Consider the following 19,038-nt stretch of genomic DNA (forward strand, 5'->3'; position numbering starts at 1 on the left):
ATTACATCAAAACAAAGTAATTCAGCTGGTTTAACAAAATTCATGAACATCCTAAGCAAAAATCATTTGAAGGACAATCAAAAAATAAAAATCCTCTTACTTAACAAAAGACATTATAAAACCACAAACAAAAAAAACACGAAAAATTTCTGTTCCTTTAAAAATATAGTAGTACATTTCTTGTAAAAATCTGCAATTGTTAAAAATTTGTAAATAAATGTTTATATGTGTTACAAAAGAACATCTTGTCAGAGAGTGTAAAAGTTCTTTATTATTAAATCTTTATTACAATGATTTTGATCTCTATTTTTATTTAATTAACTGGCTTCCACTCAGTTTCTTTTATTGTATTCGTTTCTCACATTATTTTAATCAATGCTTTAACTTTTTCAGCTGCATTTATGGTTTTCTCCTAGCATTCTTTTTCTACTCAGAATCTTTGTGCATGTGAATTTAATTGTGGTTTATCTATCTATCATAAAGTTTAAACATTTGAAAATTTCGATCATCAGTTAAAAAACAAAAGACGAAATAATCTATTTATTTTGACTGAGCAATGGTGTCAAGAATGAATTTTCCGTTACAAGATGTATGTCTGGAATCAATCTCCCAGGGTGTTGACTACAAGGAGTTAGCTGCTGCGCAAGAGACAGACCAACAACTCGCTGAACTCTGTTGTGACAGTACATCTGGCTCACATCTGTGGCAAATACAGCCTGCTGATGAATGTTTGAGAGTTTGGTTGCGAACTATCATAGGGAAACCGAGACCTTTTGTAGTTCAGAAATTGCCACACCAATTATTTGACAGCATCCATGGGCTGGTTCATCTGGGAAAAAATGCCAGCGTCAAACTGATGATGGATAGATTCGTGTGGTTCAATATAAAGAAGGACTACCGTAGTTGGGCAAAAACGTGCTTAGTCTGCCACAGGGCCCAAGATGTACGAGACGTGCATAAAGCGGTAGGAGACTTTCCACTTACGACGCAACATTTCACACATGTTCCCCTGGGCATCGTGGGACCTCTATTGCCATCAGAAGGATACCGTTACCTCTGCACTGCAGTGGACCGCTTCACCAGATGGGAGGAAGCAATTCCATTATCGGACATTTCAGCGGAAACGGTGGCAAGGGTATTTCTTTCGTTGTGTATCGCACGTTTCGACTACCCTATACATGTCACCACAGACCAGGAACGTCAATTCGAATTGACGCTGATCTCAGAATTGGCCAACTTCTGCGGTTTCCACGATTGTAATACCCCGGCTTACCACCCAACAAGCAATGGAATGGTGGAACGGTGGCACAGAAAGTTAAAAGCCGCGTTAATGCGCCATGCGCAGTCTTGGTCATCAGCTTTGCCACTGATTTTGCTGGGCCTTCGTACAGCATTAACAGCAGGCTTAGAAACATGCAGTGCAGAATTTATTTGCAATGAACCTTTAAGACTGTCCACAGAATTCTTCGTTGATCAAACCAGGGCACGACAGACCGAATTGTCTTATGTACTGTAAATAGTGCCCAAGCATATGGCTAGACTTCGCCCATCTGCTGTCGCGAGACATGGGGCGGGAACTACGTTCGCGCACAAAGATCTACGATCTTGTACAGATGTGATGCTTTGTACAGACGCTGTCAATCACTGCAGCAGACCCCATATTCTGGGCCTTACATAGCTCTTCCCTGGGATGAACATACCAAGCATGTAGATCAAAATGGGAACACCCAGGTGGTATCACTGGAATGGGTCAAACCTGCACATATGTTACTGACCAAAGAGGATGCACACGCTGAACATGAAGTGTCACCCCCCACACTACTGGACACACACGACACTGTCTCGGCGCCACAAGAGGAAGTACTAACATCAATGCCAGCACCGGAGTCTGAAGAAGTGCAAGTAATGCCTTCAGTACACGTGAGGCCTAGAAGTCGGGTGAAATATAAATACCCCTACACTCCCCCCCCCCGTCCCCCCTCTGGAGCTCAGCCCTACCAGGGGGGGGGGGCTGTGTGAGAGTCGCCAGAAGAACATCCGTGAATGCATGGTGAAATGCAGGATATTTCTGTGATGAGGAGCGCACAGACAATCTACTTTACTCTTTGATTTTTATTAGTATTATTTGTATTGACTTAGATTTTTCATTTGAATGGCGTTTGAGCTTAAGAGAATGAAAAGTTATCGCCTGACTACTTCGCTGTATCTTTTTAGCGGACAGAGTTAACCTGTATTTGCTAACATTTATTTCAAATGATGACTAGTATGGGATGACAGAAGAATAGAAAAAAATACATTTAATACATCTAACTGAACAAAAATAATGATCAAAGTAACTTCCATAAAGATTTAAAAACAAAAAATTTGTGCATTTCAGTTACGAATATGACACTTCTCTCTTGCTTTTGCAACTTAGTATAAATGCAAATAGTGATCATAGTATTTATGTCAGCTATGGTGTCAGGATAATGGAATGTAGTCGAATTAAGTGGGGTGATGTTGAGGGGATTAGATTAGGAAATGAGACACTTAAAGTAGTAAAGGAGTTTTGCTATTTGGGGAGCAAAATAACTGATGATGGTCGAAGAAGAGAGGATATAAAATGTAGACTGGCAATGGCAAGGAAAGCGTTTCTGAAGAAGAGAAATTTGTTAACATCAAGTATTGATTTAAGTGTCAGGAAGTCGTTTCTGAAAGTATTTGTATGGAGTGCAGCCATTTATGGAAGTGAAACATGGATGATAAATAGTTTAGACAAGAAGAGAATAGAAGCTTTCGAAATGTGGTGCTACAGAAGAATGCTGAAGATTAGATGGGTAGATTACATAACTAATGATGAGGTATTGAATAGGATTGAGGAGAAGAGAAGTTTGTGGCACAACTTGACTAGAAGAAGGGATCGGTTGGTAGGACATGTTCTGAGGCATCAAGGGATCACCAATTTAGTACTGGAGGGCAGCGTGAAGGGTAAAAATCGTAGAGGGAGACCAAGACATGAATACACTAAGCAGATTCAGAAGGATGTAGGCTGCAGTAGGTACTGGGAGATGAAGAAGCTTGCACAGGATAGAGTAGCATGGAGAGCTGCATCAAACCAGTCTCAGGGCTGAAGACCACAACAACAACATGGTGTTTATTAACTTATGGCACATAATTAATGCAAGATAGACATAGAGGCTAAGTTACTCCACCTTTTCTAATTCCCAGGTATATGGGTATTTAATTTATTTGACTGTTAAATAAGGGAAGCCTGTGTGCCCTCTAAAAAAGTTATCAGGTCTGACCTAGAGCGCCATGATTACATGTAGTAAAAATTGGGTGACTGTGACGTTCCCATTCAATGATAAGTAAGACCTGCCCATTATTTGTATATGGTCTGGCACCAAAAGCGTACTAGATAGAAACCTTAACCATGTTTCTGTTCAAGTGTCAGCAGCTCATATCTTATTATGTAACTGTTGGGTATAGGATGGTCGAAGAAATTATAGTCATAAAGAAGATGTAAGTAAAAAAATATACAGACTGCTATATGCAAACACTTTTAGGAAATAGTATACAGATAACTGGGTGCCTTGTGGACATTGCTCTGCATAGTTCATAGCAAACATGGACTCAACTGAGGGAAATCGCACATAATATTCATTCCTGTGTGACCAGGGCGTCAAAGAGAGTACACATGGTGCTAGCCTTGATATCACTAATCGCCCCAAATACCTCTGTTTGCTTAATATTGACACAAGACTTCCTACAATCAACTTCAAATCTAACTTTTCTTTTCATTTTCCCAAAAGTTCAAAAATCACTTCTCTGACATAAGGTGAAATTCAAACAAAAATTTACAACTACAACTCCCTCTGTACTTTTCATAAGTAATTAGTACACTGGAAAATAATACTAAGTAATTTGTGTTTAATCCTATGAAAATACCGTACAGGTCATATAAATTAACATCTGATGGTAACAGACAACTTAAATCCATGCAGTTATTGCGAAATTGTTAACAAAATTCCAGTTCCTATATTGAGCAGGGCTGCCCAATGACACAGAGAGGTTATTATGCTGTGGGTGTTTTCATGCTAAAATAATTGCTTTGCAGTCAGGTTTCGCACCAACACAACCATGCAACTGATTCCATGCGGACTATACCAGTACTTTGAGATTCGATACTTGTATTAGCAATACATAATATAGCCCACAGCTCATCACCTTGAGCTTTAATACTCTTGCTAGAGTATATAATCTACTGTTAAATTCAAATTTCAAATCTGCCATAACCTCAAAGTACGTCTTCCATCTTGCATGTTACTATCAGCATAAAGTAGAAACAATAACGGGTTTGCACCTAATTTTCTATTTCTACCAACTGTCACAACCTTTATAACTCTGTGTACCAACCTATCAAACTCCGATTATCAACCCCACTCCTAACTACTCCGACAATACATACACCACCACTACCACAATAAACAAAATCAGCTTGGATTAAAAACAGTTAACCTAACAGTGCTAGCATAATTGCCGTATCGTGATGCTGATGGGAAGCTGGAGTGACGTGATTGGTGAACAGTATTGCTTTAGGTAGGTGCGCAGCTGAAGCTGTTGTTGCTGTAGGCTGATGAGCTGCAGATGTCATTACTATCCGTTACTGGGGTGACACTGTACATTTGATGAAGAAAGATAGCCCTTAGAGGCCCCAATCGACCATCTTACAACTTGTGGACTTGTTAAATTTATCATCGAATAGTTTTAACCTCCAGATCTGTGGTGCCTATCGACCTCTATTACAACATCACTGAGCACTGTCTTCAACAAAGTGGTATTTCTCTACATACAGATCATTTATTCAATATTCTACATCCATCTCTATCCCAAGTTGCCATACTGGTGACTCGCGACGACCGTGTATGAGGTAAAATTCACGCCAATACAGCTACGACAACGCGATCCACATGTAACTGCCGACTGCTGACATTCGCACGCCATGCCGATGGCCTCCCTTCTGGACAGTGCAGTGCTTCTCAACTGACTCTTCCACCGTCTTTAGACATCAATTGTGCAAGTGAAGTGCCTAGATACTGTGGTTCAAACTAGTACGAAACAACTGAAAGCAACAAACGATCTACTATGGAACCTTATCGCCATATCCTACTTGCAGAAATACTATGCGAAGACTAGACTACAACACTCTGGCTGTATGGATTTCCTTTCGATCGCAACAGAGAGCACATTTTCCGCACCACATGTTAATTCCTTCGAACCACCCTTGCTGCCGCCAGTTGCTTGGATTTCGAATACGAACGTGGAACATATCCACTTTCGACAAGACGAATCTCAGACATGACCTGCGAGTATTGACATTTTGCTAACGAGCACTCACATCAAGAACATACAAAATATTCCCACTGTTGATGACAAAGGTGACAGCCATGTGCCACAGAATCAGCCTCGCCTTCCTTCCATCCACACAGCTACTGAGCCAAGCTTTGGCCAACGTCACCTCACCTGGCTGAATAGACGATCTTCGCACATCAACAAACCCACACCTCCCCCCCAACCCCCCCTGCTTTCACACCTGCACTGAACATCACTATCTGCATCCACTCAGGCGTGTGCAGGGTTCCACTGAACACACTGCTCCCAAGCCTTCACTGCCCATCCCCACCCATGTCACGCCCTGACCTATGCAGAACGCCGCCGAGCATGCTGCAGATCATACCTATCCTCATCGCACTCGGCCCTTCGAAGAACGCCGTTGAGTATGCTACATTCTCACCTGCATGGAAGATAGTGAAGTGCAATGTGCCTGTGCAGCGATTCCATGTGGTCGACTGCGCCACATCCGGGCAAAACTACTACAGCTGGCACCTGGTATCTTAAATCCTCTCTGTTGCCTGGTACAGTAACCTTTCGATCTGTGAAAGCAAAAACAACTTCGTGCTGTGCAACCACGTCTAACGCACAGCTCGTCCAAGTTGTAGCCGTTTACCAACACTGCACACAACTGCCGCCCATCTCATGACTACTCCGTAGTGCTCACAATAATTTCATTCATTCCTGGTTGCCTCTACATGCAGCAAGGCAATGAATCTTCTCTCACCCCAGTGACAATGGATGCCACCAGATATCACATCTTTGACTGAAAACTGAACATGATCTTTTCACTGACTCGTATTCTAACGAATGTGCTGTGGTGCTTCCAACTGCGATTTGAAATCAACTCTCCACCACTTAATGGTTCATCAACAATGGACGAATCTACAGCATTATACAAAGCTGCCAGCTCATCAGACACAGTTCATTGATCTATGATCGGGAATCTACAAGTGTGTACAGTAAGTGGCGTAACACCATTGATAAATACAGACTATGAATAGAAGTATGTTGCTAAGACAGAATATTCGAAATTTCTGAGTGTGTACGTTGATGAGAAATTGAACATGAAGAAACACATCGATGACCTGCTAAAACGCTTAGGTTCAGTTTCTTATGCTATTAGGGGTATTGCAAATTTTGGTGATAAACATATCAGTAAATTAGCCTACTATGCCTATTGTCATTCACTGGTTTCATATGGCATCAATTTTGGGGCAATTCGTCATTAAGAGAGAAAGTAATCACTGCACAAAAGTGTGTAATCAGAATAATAGCTGGAGCCCACTCAAAATCACATTGCAGACATTTATATAAGGAACTAGGGATACTCACAGTACCTTCATAATACATATATCCACTTAGGAAAGTTGTCATTATTAACCTATCCCAATTCAAAAATAACAGCAAAGTGCGTAGCTACAACACTAGAAAAAAGGATGATCTTCATTATTCTGGATTAAATCTCACTTTGCCTAATAGCATTAAAAGTCTGACAGATAGCCAACCAACATTTAAAAATAAATTAAAAGTATTTCTGAATAACAACTCCTTCTACTCAGTAGATGAATTTCTAGATATAAAGTAGTAACTGTAAAAAAAATTAACTAACTATTTTGTGTAAAGAAAACTTACATTAAAATGTCACATTCAACATAATTATGAAACGTCATATTCATGATCTATGGAACAAGTATTAATGTATGCATATATGTATGTATGTAAGTGGTGGTTGTGGTGTTGCTGCTGCTACTACTGCTGCTACTTCAGTTGTATCAGCTTCTACTGGTATTTGTGATGTTACGGGTACTGATACTGTTGATGGTACTACAGATGCTTCTTCCACTAATTTCTGCATCAAAATTTATTCCCTCATGAAGTTTGTTGTAAATAATCCACTACAGTTCAAAAGGAACGATGAGGTACATAATTACAATACCAGAACAAAAATTACATTCATTACTCTAGTTTAATGTTGTCTTTAGCACAAAAAAAGAATGCATAATCTTGCAACAAAAATTTTTGATCACTTACCCGGTGATATAAAGTGTCTAACAGACAGCAGAGTAAAATTTGAAAACAAACTGAGGTGGATTCTCCTCAACAACTCCTTCTATCTGTAGAAAAATTTCTACTGCTGCATTACTGTAATGCGTAAAAGATAGTAGGCAGCAATTACTAACTCACGTCTATCCATATTTTTTCGTTTTGTAAAAAAAATTACAAATGTTCAGAATGTAACCATATGTACAAACTAATTTGTTATATGAGTGTAAAATGACTAGTTCGTGTCCAATACCACCCGTCAGCTTTGACCAATGACGCAATATGTGATGTTATTTTGTTTGTGCTGCAGATTGCTGTCGATGAACGTTAAATGATTTCTCTGGATTTCCTCGTTGCGCTTGTATATTAAAAATTCGATGTAGATTGTTTTGTTTTCATCTCGTAATTTGTTTTCAGCAGCTTTTGTTAATGGAAGTAGTCATGATTTGTAAGTAGTCGGGATTTGTAAGTAGTCGTGATTTATAAGATCTTGATTTCTCACGTTGTTCGTTATGGATGAGTCAGTTGTTTTTACTGCGAAAATTCTGCTTCAGAAAATGAATGACCGTAAATCAGCTATAAAATTTTTGCAATCATTGGGCGTCATTGCGGGGAAAGAGAATGATTTCAGTGTTGCAAGACCATTTTGATGAATACTGTTGGAGGAAGAATATTCATAAAGGTTATTGTTTATTTCTTGCATTTATGAAAGTAGCCAGCAAAATGTACAGGCCTCGTTTTGTTAGTTATGTGTTGGTGGGTCTGATACTTTTTTCATGTTTTACGTTGCATTTTTTATGTTACTGTATTGTGCAAGTGCTACTTTTTTGGTGTCTCGGGAGGGAGGTTTTTCTGTCGTTTTAATATTTTCTGGTTAGAGTGGTAGGCTGAGGGGTATTGCTGTGTCTTTGCCGGAGGGTTTATGTGATTGACTCGTGATTTCATTCTTTTTATTATTTTAAAATTTTGCGTCTGATTGAGGGCGGGAAGAACTGATTTGAGTGGTACCTCATTCGTGCCTGGACTTTGTGTTTCTTATTATTTTTCATCACTTATTCTGGATTTTGCTTCTTTCGTTACAGTTTTACCTTCTAACATTATTATTTCTTGTTATGTTCTTATTTCGTTCTTGTCTGCCTCTATCTTTGACTTCTTTGACTTTCTTTTTATGTAGCCACTATTATGTTTTCTTTTTTGATGTTTTTGCTACACTTGTCTTATTTTTACTGTCACACCTGGTGTATCGATTTTACTGAGCGTTATTTGGAGCTACTGCAGCTGGTGTGACTTTCGTGTAGTATAATTATCAGTTACAAGGTTTGGTCTTTTTTGCATTTTATTTCTTTGCGTGTGCAGTAATGTGTGTAAAGAAAGTCTAGTCCTATTCTGTAGTTCACTAACGAGATCATTTTTTACGCGCGTTTCTGATATGTTATAAGATTTTTGCGCAACAAACAGTAATATTGGAATAGGTAACTAGAAATGATCTCCTACGTAGCTTGCTTCTAGTTATCGATTCCAACTATTCGACGATTCATTATTTAGATCGGTTTTGCAGTACGTATGGAAAATATAATAGAACAGGCTCTGCGCCTTCCACATTGCTGGCAACAGGTCCTATACAACGCTGTTCTATTGTATTACATAATATATGCACTCATCATTGCTCTCGTGTTCTTATTTATTTCAGTCATCTTCAATTCGTTTAAATGAAACTAGCACGTAAATAATGTATTATTTTATGGCATACTACATTCATTTGTTTACGAGTATAATCCGTTCCAATCATAGATTGTCCATTGCAGCATCTTTGCCTTACATATGACGTCATTGGTCAAAGCCGACGGGTGGTATCGAACACCAGAATTTATCCACTAGTTCCACTGAATTACGATCTATCGTACATGATGATTCAATGAACATGTAACTAACCAACCAACCAGCCAATCTCGACACCTCACATTGACATTCTCTTATAAGAACATCACAAAACCAGACCTAGCGATGGACCTCTTATGCCAGTTCCACTTTCCCTTGTTTGTACATTACGCTGCGCTCCTGCATCCACTGCATCCTAGAACCTTTTGCCCTGGCGCCTCTGATGCGACCTGATACATCGACTATGCAAGACAATCAACAGGAAGATAATCGTACATTCAGCGACATAGCGAAGCAGTGTGCTTCCTCAGCTGACGAGTTCTTGATCATTCGCCGACACTGCACTGACTGCCATCCATAATCAGATGCACTCTGTGTAGAGACCGCATTGCTCCCGCAATGCAATAATGTCACATCTACCTTCTTCATCATGATGTATGAGTAGCTCATGGTTTTGGCACACGGCCATCTTGACGACGAGTGTGGCAGCACACGTCTATCCTGGGTGCCGCTGCCCAGTCACACAAACCCAACGTCTGACCACGTCCATTCTCCACTCTACTGTCGCCGATCCTGGACATGCAACAAAACACACATGGCTGCACACTGTGTTTCTCCTCCCCTCCTGGCTCTTCTGTCGTTGGCATCTTAAGGTACGCCTCTCTGGCTGGAGAGCACAAATTGTTTCCCATTTCTATTCTGCATGACTCACTGGAATTCAGCTCGATCATTGTCTGCTGTCAATCTTCACATGGCATCACCGATTCCAATGACTACATTCACCTGATTCTACATTGGATTACTGCCCACCCACCACAGTTTTACGACCACAGGAGACCAGTGCCACCAATGTCAATTACACTATTCATCTCTAGCTGTCACCGACAACTTCAGACTTCCTTGCCGACACGATTTCAACACTACAAAGTCAGACTCTATAATTGCATCTCCACCTACACCGATTTTACTGAAGCTCGAAATTTAGCGAGGACTTCAATGCGAGATACCTATAACAGTTTCCACAACGAAACTTTGTTTCGAAATCTCGCGGAAAATCCAAAGAGATTCTGGTCATATGAGAATTATGTTAACGGCAAGAAACAATCAATGCCTTCTCTGGGTGATAGCAATGGAGAAAAAACAGAAGACGGTGCTGCCAAAGCAGAGTTACTAAACACAACCTTCCGAAATGCCTTCGCAAAAGAAGACGAAATAAATATTCCAGAATTCGAATGGAGGACAGCTGCCAACATGAATAACGTAGAAGTAAGTATCCTCGCAGTAGTGAAGCAACTTATATCACTTAATAAAAGCAAGACTACTGGTCCAGACTGTATACCAATTCGGTTCCTTACGGAATATGCTGATGCATTAGCTCCATACTTAACAATCATATACAACCGTTCGCTCGACGAAAGATCCGTACCCAAAGACTGGAAAGTTGCACAGGTTACACCAATATTCAAGAAAGGTAGTAGGAGTAATCCATTAAATTGCAGGCCATATCGTTAACGTCGATATGCAGCAGGATTTTAGAACATATATTGTGTTCGAACATTATGAATTACCTCGCAGAAAACGGTCTATTGACACACAGTTAATATGGTTTTAGAAAACATCGTTCCTGTGAAACACAACTAGCTCTTTATTCACCTGAAATGTTGAGTGCTATTGACAAGGGATTTCAGATCGATTGCGTATTTATGGATTTCCGGAAGCCTTTTGACACTGTACCACACAAGCGGCTCATAGTGAAATCACATGCTTATGGAATATCGTCTCAGTTATGTGACTGGATTTGTGATTTCATGTCAGAGTGGTCCCAGTTCGTAGTAATTGATGGAAAGTCATCGAGTAAAACAGAAGTGATTTCTGGCGTTCCCCAAGTTCGTGTCGATAGACCCTTTGCTGTTTCTTATCTATACAAACGATTTGGGAGACGATCTGAGCAGCCATCTTCGGTCGTTTGCAGATGACGCTGTCATTTATCGACTAATAAAGCCGTCAGAAGATCAAAACAAACAGCAAAACGATTTGGAAATAATATCTGAATGGTGCGAAAAGTGGCAGTTGACCCTAAATAACGAAAAGTGCGAGGTCATCCACATGAGTGCTAAAAGGAACTCGTTGAACTTCGGTTACACGATAAATCAGTCTAATCTAAAAAGCCATAAATTCAACCCAATACTAGGTATTACAATTATGAACAACTTAAATTGGAAGAAACACATAGAAAATGATGTGGTGAAGGCTAACCAAAGACTGTTTTATTGGCAGGACACTTAGAAAATGTAACAGACCTACTAAGGAGACTGTCTACACTACGCTTGTCTGTCCTCTTTTAGAATACTGCTGCGTGGTGCGGGGTCCTTACCAGATAGGACTGATGGAGTACATCGAAAAAGTTCGAAGAAAGGCAGCACGTTTTGTATTATCGCGAAATATGTGAGAGAGTGTCACACAAATGGTACAGAATTTGGGCTGTAAATTATTAAAAGAAAGGCGTTTTTCGTTGCTACGGAATCTTCTCACAGATATTCCAGTCACTGACTTTCTCCTCCGAATATGAAAATATTTTGTTGACACCGACTTACATAAGGAGGAACGATCACCACGATAAAATAAGGGAAATCAGAGCTCGTACAGAAAGATATAGGTGTTCATTTTTTCCACGCGCTATACGAGATTGGAATAATAGAGAATTGTTAAGGTGGTTCGATGAACCCTCTGCCAGGCACTTGAATGTGATTTGCAGAGTATCCATGTCGATGCAGATGTAGATGTAGAATTTGTTTTTAAATGTAGTTTGGTTGTCTGTCGGACTTTTATGCTATTTAGTTAATGACCAAAGATATTTGTGAAAGCATAATTCAGCCCTTTCTGTCCCAAATTCAAAATGACCCCGGAATAGTGAAAATCAGCCTTTCCTCTAGTGTTGTAGCTATGCACTTTGCTATTATGACTTCTCCGCTGTCACTGTATCTGTGCGAAAACTTGAAAGTGCTTATCAATGTCATCAGCTTCTACAAGTTAATGCAAAACACTTCTTTTCATGCAAGACTGATCGATAAATTACAGTATTCAAACATCTAGTTTGGTTACATGTGCTTGGAACAAGTTGGGTGACAGTTCTTTTTAGAATGGCAGCTCAGCTTCATCTCTTCTTCCCATGATATAATATTGATCGTCAAAGTACTTCCTGCCTTATGGTGCAGAGCATCTGGGTCTGACGTGCATGGAATAAACGGCCCAACCAGTAGGCACAGCAACGTGTAATGAAAACTGCTCTCATCATCCCATCTTGAAGATATGCAGTGTGCTTTCACACAAGAATACAAGTTGAAAAACAAGCTCCCAAAAAGCATGCCCCTCTAAATCACTTAGCTAAAAGAGTTGTGATCATCATTCTCAATACTGTATATGTCGTGCAGTTCATCACTTTACCAAAGTGTTATGTGACACCAGAACCAATACTTCTGCGCTAATATCTAATATTGTAGCAACAGTAGGAAAATGTTTGGCGAAAGATAAATTTTAGGCTGTTTCATCACAAGTGGACATAGTCCCAGTTTATTTACTAAATAAAACGCCAAAATAGTATTCTCTATATTCTCTTACAAAGTAATGGCATTAAGTTCTGAAATAAGAAAAAACATGTGGACCAGTAATACTGCCAACGACGAATACAGTAAACAAGATAAGTACACTGAGATGCAGGTGCAGACTCATTTTCAGTCATATTTCTCAGCTTTTCAGTTATAATACACAGCATACAGCTTCTTTCAAGAGATGAAATCTAATGATTTATTATCCATTTTCATTCTAATGAGCCATTGTACAATATCCAATTATCACACTATGATTCTATAGTTATTTCTACGAAACTTGACAAAGTCTCTGGATAACCTTTCTAGCCAAATCGAAAATCACTGAATAGATTAACTAGAGTGTATGCTCCAGCTAGATCAAATGTAAGAGATAGGCTGAAGGTTCTTATTTGATCAGATCAAATGAATGAATATAAGTGCGACAAATTTCTCTACTATATATAGCGGAGAGTGCTTTGTATCATTGTTATCAACAAGGATTCTCAGTTATGTTCACAGAGAATTTCCATAGCATATGAAATCTGAATTGCTTTGATGTCTTTCATTAATTATATTTTTTGGATTTCTGAAAAGCTCTAGCCATAATTTGCGTAATCATTCAGTATGTGCCTACTGTCTCATTTATATGTATGTACTTTCTTGTAATAATTAAAATTGTCTCTTTCCTTTTCTTTCAAATGACCTTATGAAGTTAGTGTAGTCCACTTTGTTTCATAACAATACACCTAGATGTTCTATCTATCCATTTTTTTAAATTTTAAATGAGCTGTCATTCAGCCTGCTAAATACAAATGCTCTCAATGATGAATAAACCCAGTGTCACTCAGTGACTGCTCTTTCCCTTAGTCAACAGTGTCATAGGCAAAGTGTCTCAGGCTGCTGCTCATCGTTTCTGACTAATTCATTATGCATATCAGGAACAGGAGGAGCTCTGGAACACTTACCTGAGGCACTTTTACTCCATCCAGCCAAGACAACATACTTGGCTTCATCTCCCAAGTAGTTTTTTATCCAGTTACATATTTGAGAAAATGTTATGTATGCTCAACCTGTGGCGAAAGTCCATTGTGTGCTGTAGTGTAGAAAGCTTTCTAGTAATTAGGAATATGGAAACTGCCTCTTGACATCCATCCTTGATTTGCAAGATACTGAAAAAGAAGAGTTGTGTTTCACAGAAGTGATGCTTCCTAAATGCATGTTGATTTATGGACAGAAGTATTACTCTATTTCTAGGCAACACTTTACATTCGTAGATTATGCACCAAGATCTTGCAATAGAATAATGATGAAGATTTTGGGCTATAAATCTGGGTTATATGTTTTGCCCTTCAGTCGCTTGGAAATGTTCATAATGTAAGGGATTTGTGATGAATGCAGACTAAGAAAAGAACTGATGCTGAAGAGTACTAACTGTAAAGCCAAACTGCCATTCTATCTCTGCCTGATGACTTGTTTGTTTTCAACAGTTTCATTAACTTTTCAGTTACAAAATTATTTATTTCTACATCTCTCACTTGAAAAGATCCAGGAAGATCAAAGATGACACGTGCTAACATAACATGTAAGTATAAAATTAAATACCAGCTGTTGTTGTGTCGAAAATGTTTTGCAGTAACAAATCAAAGAAGGAGGTAAAAAATATGTACTTAGCCTAAGCAGAATCATTGCTTCAATATAAGTTGATTTACTAGGGAAAATCCTACCCTAGGAAAGCAATTTAAAAGCTCAAAAAAAGAGCCTTAGAAACATCAAAAACCTAATATTAACGTTTATTTAGAAAACTCAACTCTGCTTTAATTGTTTATCTTGGAAGTATATTCTTGATAAGGAAAATTATAAAATGAAACAGCCAACTTGGATTTACTAATGGAATCATTCGTTCCCAGAACAGATGGAAAAGTGAGCTCAGTAGATTACAGCCCATACATAACATTTAAAGGAAATGGTAGTCTGGAAAAAGAACTCAGAGTGTATATCAAACTATCAAAGAGAATCAAGTAAAAAAATTAAAGTAGCCTATAAGATGTAAATGCTACAAAAAAGTAGAGAAATTATTTTTTAACATAGAAATACCAATCTGACCTCTAGTAACTTAAATAGGTAAATTTTCATTTATCTTGAAATAGATCTAATATATGGCTCAAATATCGCTGTTCAGATAAAATGTAATCAGAATAATTAGTCTAAGCTCCTTGTCATCTACAGGGGGGGGGGGGGCATATCTGTCTCTGTCAGTTCAATTGATAAAATAAGACGTCCGACCCGTCAGTCGGCAAGATTCACTGGAGGAGAAACACCCCTCTGAAGATGTCCAGCGCAGCTCTGGACGAAACATTAGGAGCTGAAGAGTTTCATGGACCACGACCTTACGTCCCGGAAGGTTTACCAGAAAATACGGAGGCCAGCTTCTGAAGCTGATCTCAAAAGACATTAATGGTCCTATGGATTTTCACACACATCTCTCTCGAAGTAAATTATGTCAGTCATATAATTACAACACTCTTTGCCTTCCAAATGTGGCCAACAAATCGAAAATCGTACTTCTGTAAGCATACAGAAAGAAAAAGTGCTCCGAGCCATTTTTGACCGAGATTGCATTATAGCCAATGGATAATTGAAGCTGTAAAGTGTCTCATTCTTTGCGAGTTTCCCAAGTAGGGTCACAGCTTCAACTATCTGTTGGCTATATTCCAATCTCGGTCAGAAATGGCTCTGAGCACTATGGGGCTTAACATATGAGGTCATCAGTCCCCTGGAACTTAGAACTACTTAAAGCTAACTAACCTGACATCACACACATCCGTGCATGAGGTAGGATTCGAACCTGCGACAGTAGCAGTCTGAAGCGTCTAGAACGGCTCGGCCACAGCGGCTGTCCCTCGGTCTTCCCCTACAGTTTTTACTCTCTATAGCTCCCTCTAGTAATGTGGAAGTTCATTCCTTGATGCCTTGACACTTGTTCCATTATCATATCCCTTTTTCTTGTCAATGTTTACCGTATTTCCTTCTTCTGCAGACAACCTCCTCATTAATTAGATTATCAATCCACCTATTTTTCAGCATCCTTCTACACCAGCAGATCAGAACGCTTTGATATTCTTCTTCTCGGGTTTTCCAGAGTCCATGATTCACCACCTCCCAATGGTGTGCTCCAAACGTATGTTATCAGAAATTTCTTCCTCAGTTTAATACTAGTACGCTTCTTTTTGACAGGAATGCTTTTTTGCCACTGTTAGTTTGCTTTCTATGTCCTCTTAGTTTCATCTGTGGTGAATTATGTTGCCTCCAAGGTTATCTATTTAGTGGTCACCAATTTTTATGTTAAGTTAATCGTTAATCTCATTTCTGATACACCACATTACTTCTGTCTTTCTTTGGTTCATTCGCATTCTATAGTGTTTGCTCATAGGCCTGTTCATATCACTTAGCAAGTCCTGTACTTCTTCAGTTTCACTGAAGACTGTAGGGTCATCAGTGTATTTGATCACTGATATCCTCTCAGCTTGAGTTTTAATCTCACTCTCGAATGTTCCTTTTATTTCTGTTATCGTTTCTTCGATACACACACTGGATGTAGAGATGAAATGCTGCATTCTTGTCTTATACCTTTCTTATTCTGAGAATTTCATTCTTGGTCCCTATTGGTTCTTGTACTTATTGTATATAACCCATCTTTCTGCATAGATTATTCTTATGTTTCACAGAATTTCGAACATGTTGCACAGTTTTACACTGATGAACGCAATTTCTAGGTCAAGAAGTCATATGAACGTGATTTCATCTTCTTAATTCTTTCTTGCAATGCTAATTGCGATTTCACAACTGGCTTTGTGTTAGCTGGTCCCCTTCCGAAAGCCTGACTGATCATCATCATTTGTTAATAAAGGTTGATGTGGTATTGTCAGAAGTTATTTGGAAGTCATGTGGGCTGTATTCTGAGACACCACAATAAATATACATGATAATCCTTAATAAATTAAAGTCGAGAAATATCCACTGCATGTCGCTAGGGACGTTGGTCAGGACACTGTACTGTATACTCCTTTCAGAATTTCTAGATGATAATATACCATCACAACATTATTTTGCGTAAATCAGCACTTATGTTAATGTGTTGAAATTTTTGCAATATTTGCAATAGTGTAGCAAGGAAAACATAAATTTTAACGAATCTCAAGTTAAGCAAATCAAATGATTTTGTCAATATCTAGCCTAATAGGTCATAAAAATCTGTCTCTGACTCAATTTCGTCATTTTCGACAATCCTCTAAGCACTTTTGCTGAAACGTGTATTATTGCATTAAAGTTAGCATCAGTTTCAGTTAACGCCAAGATGGAAAATGTGCTAGTAGAAACATCGACTGTGAGCCAGCAGTTGGTTTTGCAAGTTTCAAATCCATCTGGAAAGTAGTCAGAAAGGTATCATCTTCAGTGATATGATCTTTGGTCACGTAAAGGTCGTTCGTTTGAATGCTTACGGTTTTGTTTGTTTACGTGTTGAGGGCTTGTTTTACTGATAGTTTCTGAAACATAAAATAGCGACGTATTGTAATTAATACATCACAACCATGAATCCCCTGACGTAAGTGTAATTGAAGTATTGAAGATATTGTGTTTTTCTTCTACTTTTCAGTGTTGCTCAATTAAGCACTTGCATCATTTTATACAATATAGCGCTCTGAATAAACATCAAAGAAGTGTAAATCAACATTACGTTAAATATTTTTTTGAAGTCAGCTAGTTTTTCATAATTTGCAACTTGTCTTGCCACTCATGAAGTTTTATGTAAGTAAATATCTTGTTTGTTGTATCTTGTTGAGTTTTCTAATGGGGGCTTCAGTGTGTCACTTTCTTTCGTGACGTTGCATCATATACCCCATTAATGAGGTATGTCCTTAATTTATAGATCATTTTTATTATAGCGTCTTTCGTCTGATTCGTCCGATTGTTTCATTCAGTGTACCCAGCTAAGAAACCCACATTTGTGAACACTGCTGAAAAATGTACCACAAAAGTAGAATTAATTTTACTTAGCTGGCAAATAGTTAATCAGTCTTTGTTCAGTCTTCATTGAACTGACTTTTTATGTTAATTTCATGATGGGTAGATATTAACAAGTTGAGTACTTGATGTGTTTGCTTGTTCTTCATCTCTACTTCATAATACTGTGTGTAATGTGGGCTTATAGTGTTTGATAAACCATTGACACCAAGACAGAAACAGGTGACACTGTCCAGAGCAAGACCATTCTCTCGCGTATCTCCATAACAGATGACATGAGTCATCTGTGATGAAACAATAATATAAATGCTGTTTCCATATTATTAAGAGTGTTGTATAGTACATGAGACAACTTGAGACAACACTCATAGTTTGAGAATCATACTGATTAAAATGATGTAACCAGTAAGTCCACCTGAGCTGCTCCTCATACCACCAAGCTGGGGTGGGGAAGGGGTGTTAGCAGCCCACTCAAACCAATACTAAGGAGGAGCCAATTTTTATGGGAAGGGAAGCAAAGCCTATGGGAAAGGTATGAGGGACATCAGGAAGTCCTATCTCACAAAAGTAAGCACACTGTCATAATCGCTTCAGAGTTGATGGAACGAAGAGCTTTAATGAGAACAAAACATGGGTATAAATATAGAATAGAAAATGGCAGGTGGAAGAAATATTGCATATAAAACGGTGGAAAAACCATGGTGGAATAATATCATAATATTATCCAAATAACCTGTTGTTGTTTTCAGTCCTGACACTGGTTTGATGCAGCTCTCCATGCTACTCTATCCTGTGCAAGCTTCATCTCCCAGTACCTACTGCAACCTACAAACTTCTGAATCTGCTTGGTGTATTCATCTCTTGGTCTCCCTCTACGATTTTTACCCTCCACGCTGCCCTTCAATACTAAATTGGTGATCCCTTGATGCCTCAGAACATATCCTACCAACCGATCCCTTCTTCTAGTCAAGTTGTGCCACAAACTTCTCTTCTCCTCAATCCTATTCAATACCTCGTCATTAGTTATGTGATCCACCCATCTAATCTTCAGCATTCTTCTGTAGCACCACATTTCGAAAGCTTCTATTCTCTTCTTGTCTAAACTATTTATCATCCATGTTTCACTTCCATACGT

At 38.8% G+C, this 19,038-nt stretch overlaps 1 protein-coding gene across 1 annotated transcript in view; it reads left to right on the plus strand.

Annotated features, from left to right (window-relative positions):
• The first annotated feature begins 17,352 nt into the window (after window positions 1-17,352).
• LOC126242159 (RNA-binding motif protein, X-linked 2-like) overlaps window positions 17,353-19,038 on the plus strand; it is a 41,297-nt gene continuing 39,611 nt past the window's right edge. The window contains exon 1 of the mRNA XM_049948066.1: window positions 17,353-17,484. Coding sequence (XP_049804023.1) covers window positions 17,471-17,484 — 14 coding nt within the window. The 5' untranslated portion in view covers window positions 17,353-17,470. The remainder of the gene's footprint in view (window positions 17,485-19,038) is intronic.

The sequence above is a fragment of the Schistocerca nitens genome, chromosome 1 (assembly GCF_023898315.1).
Source record: "Schistocerca nitens isolate TAMUIC-IGC-003100 chromosome 1, iqSchNite1.1, whole genome shotgun sequence".
Lineage (NCBI taxonomy): Eukaryota > Metazoa > Arthropoda > Insecta > Orthoptera > Acrididae > Schistocerca > Schistocerca nitens.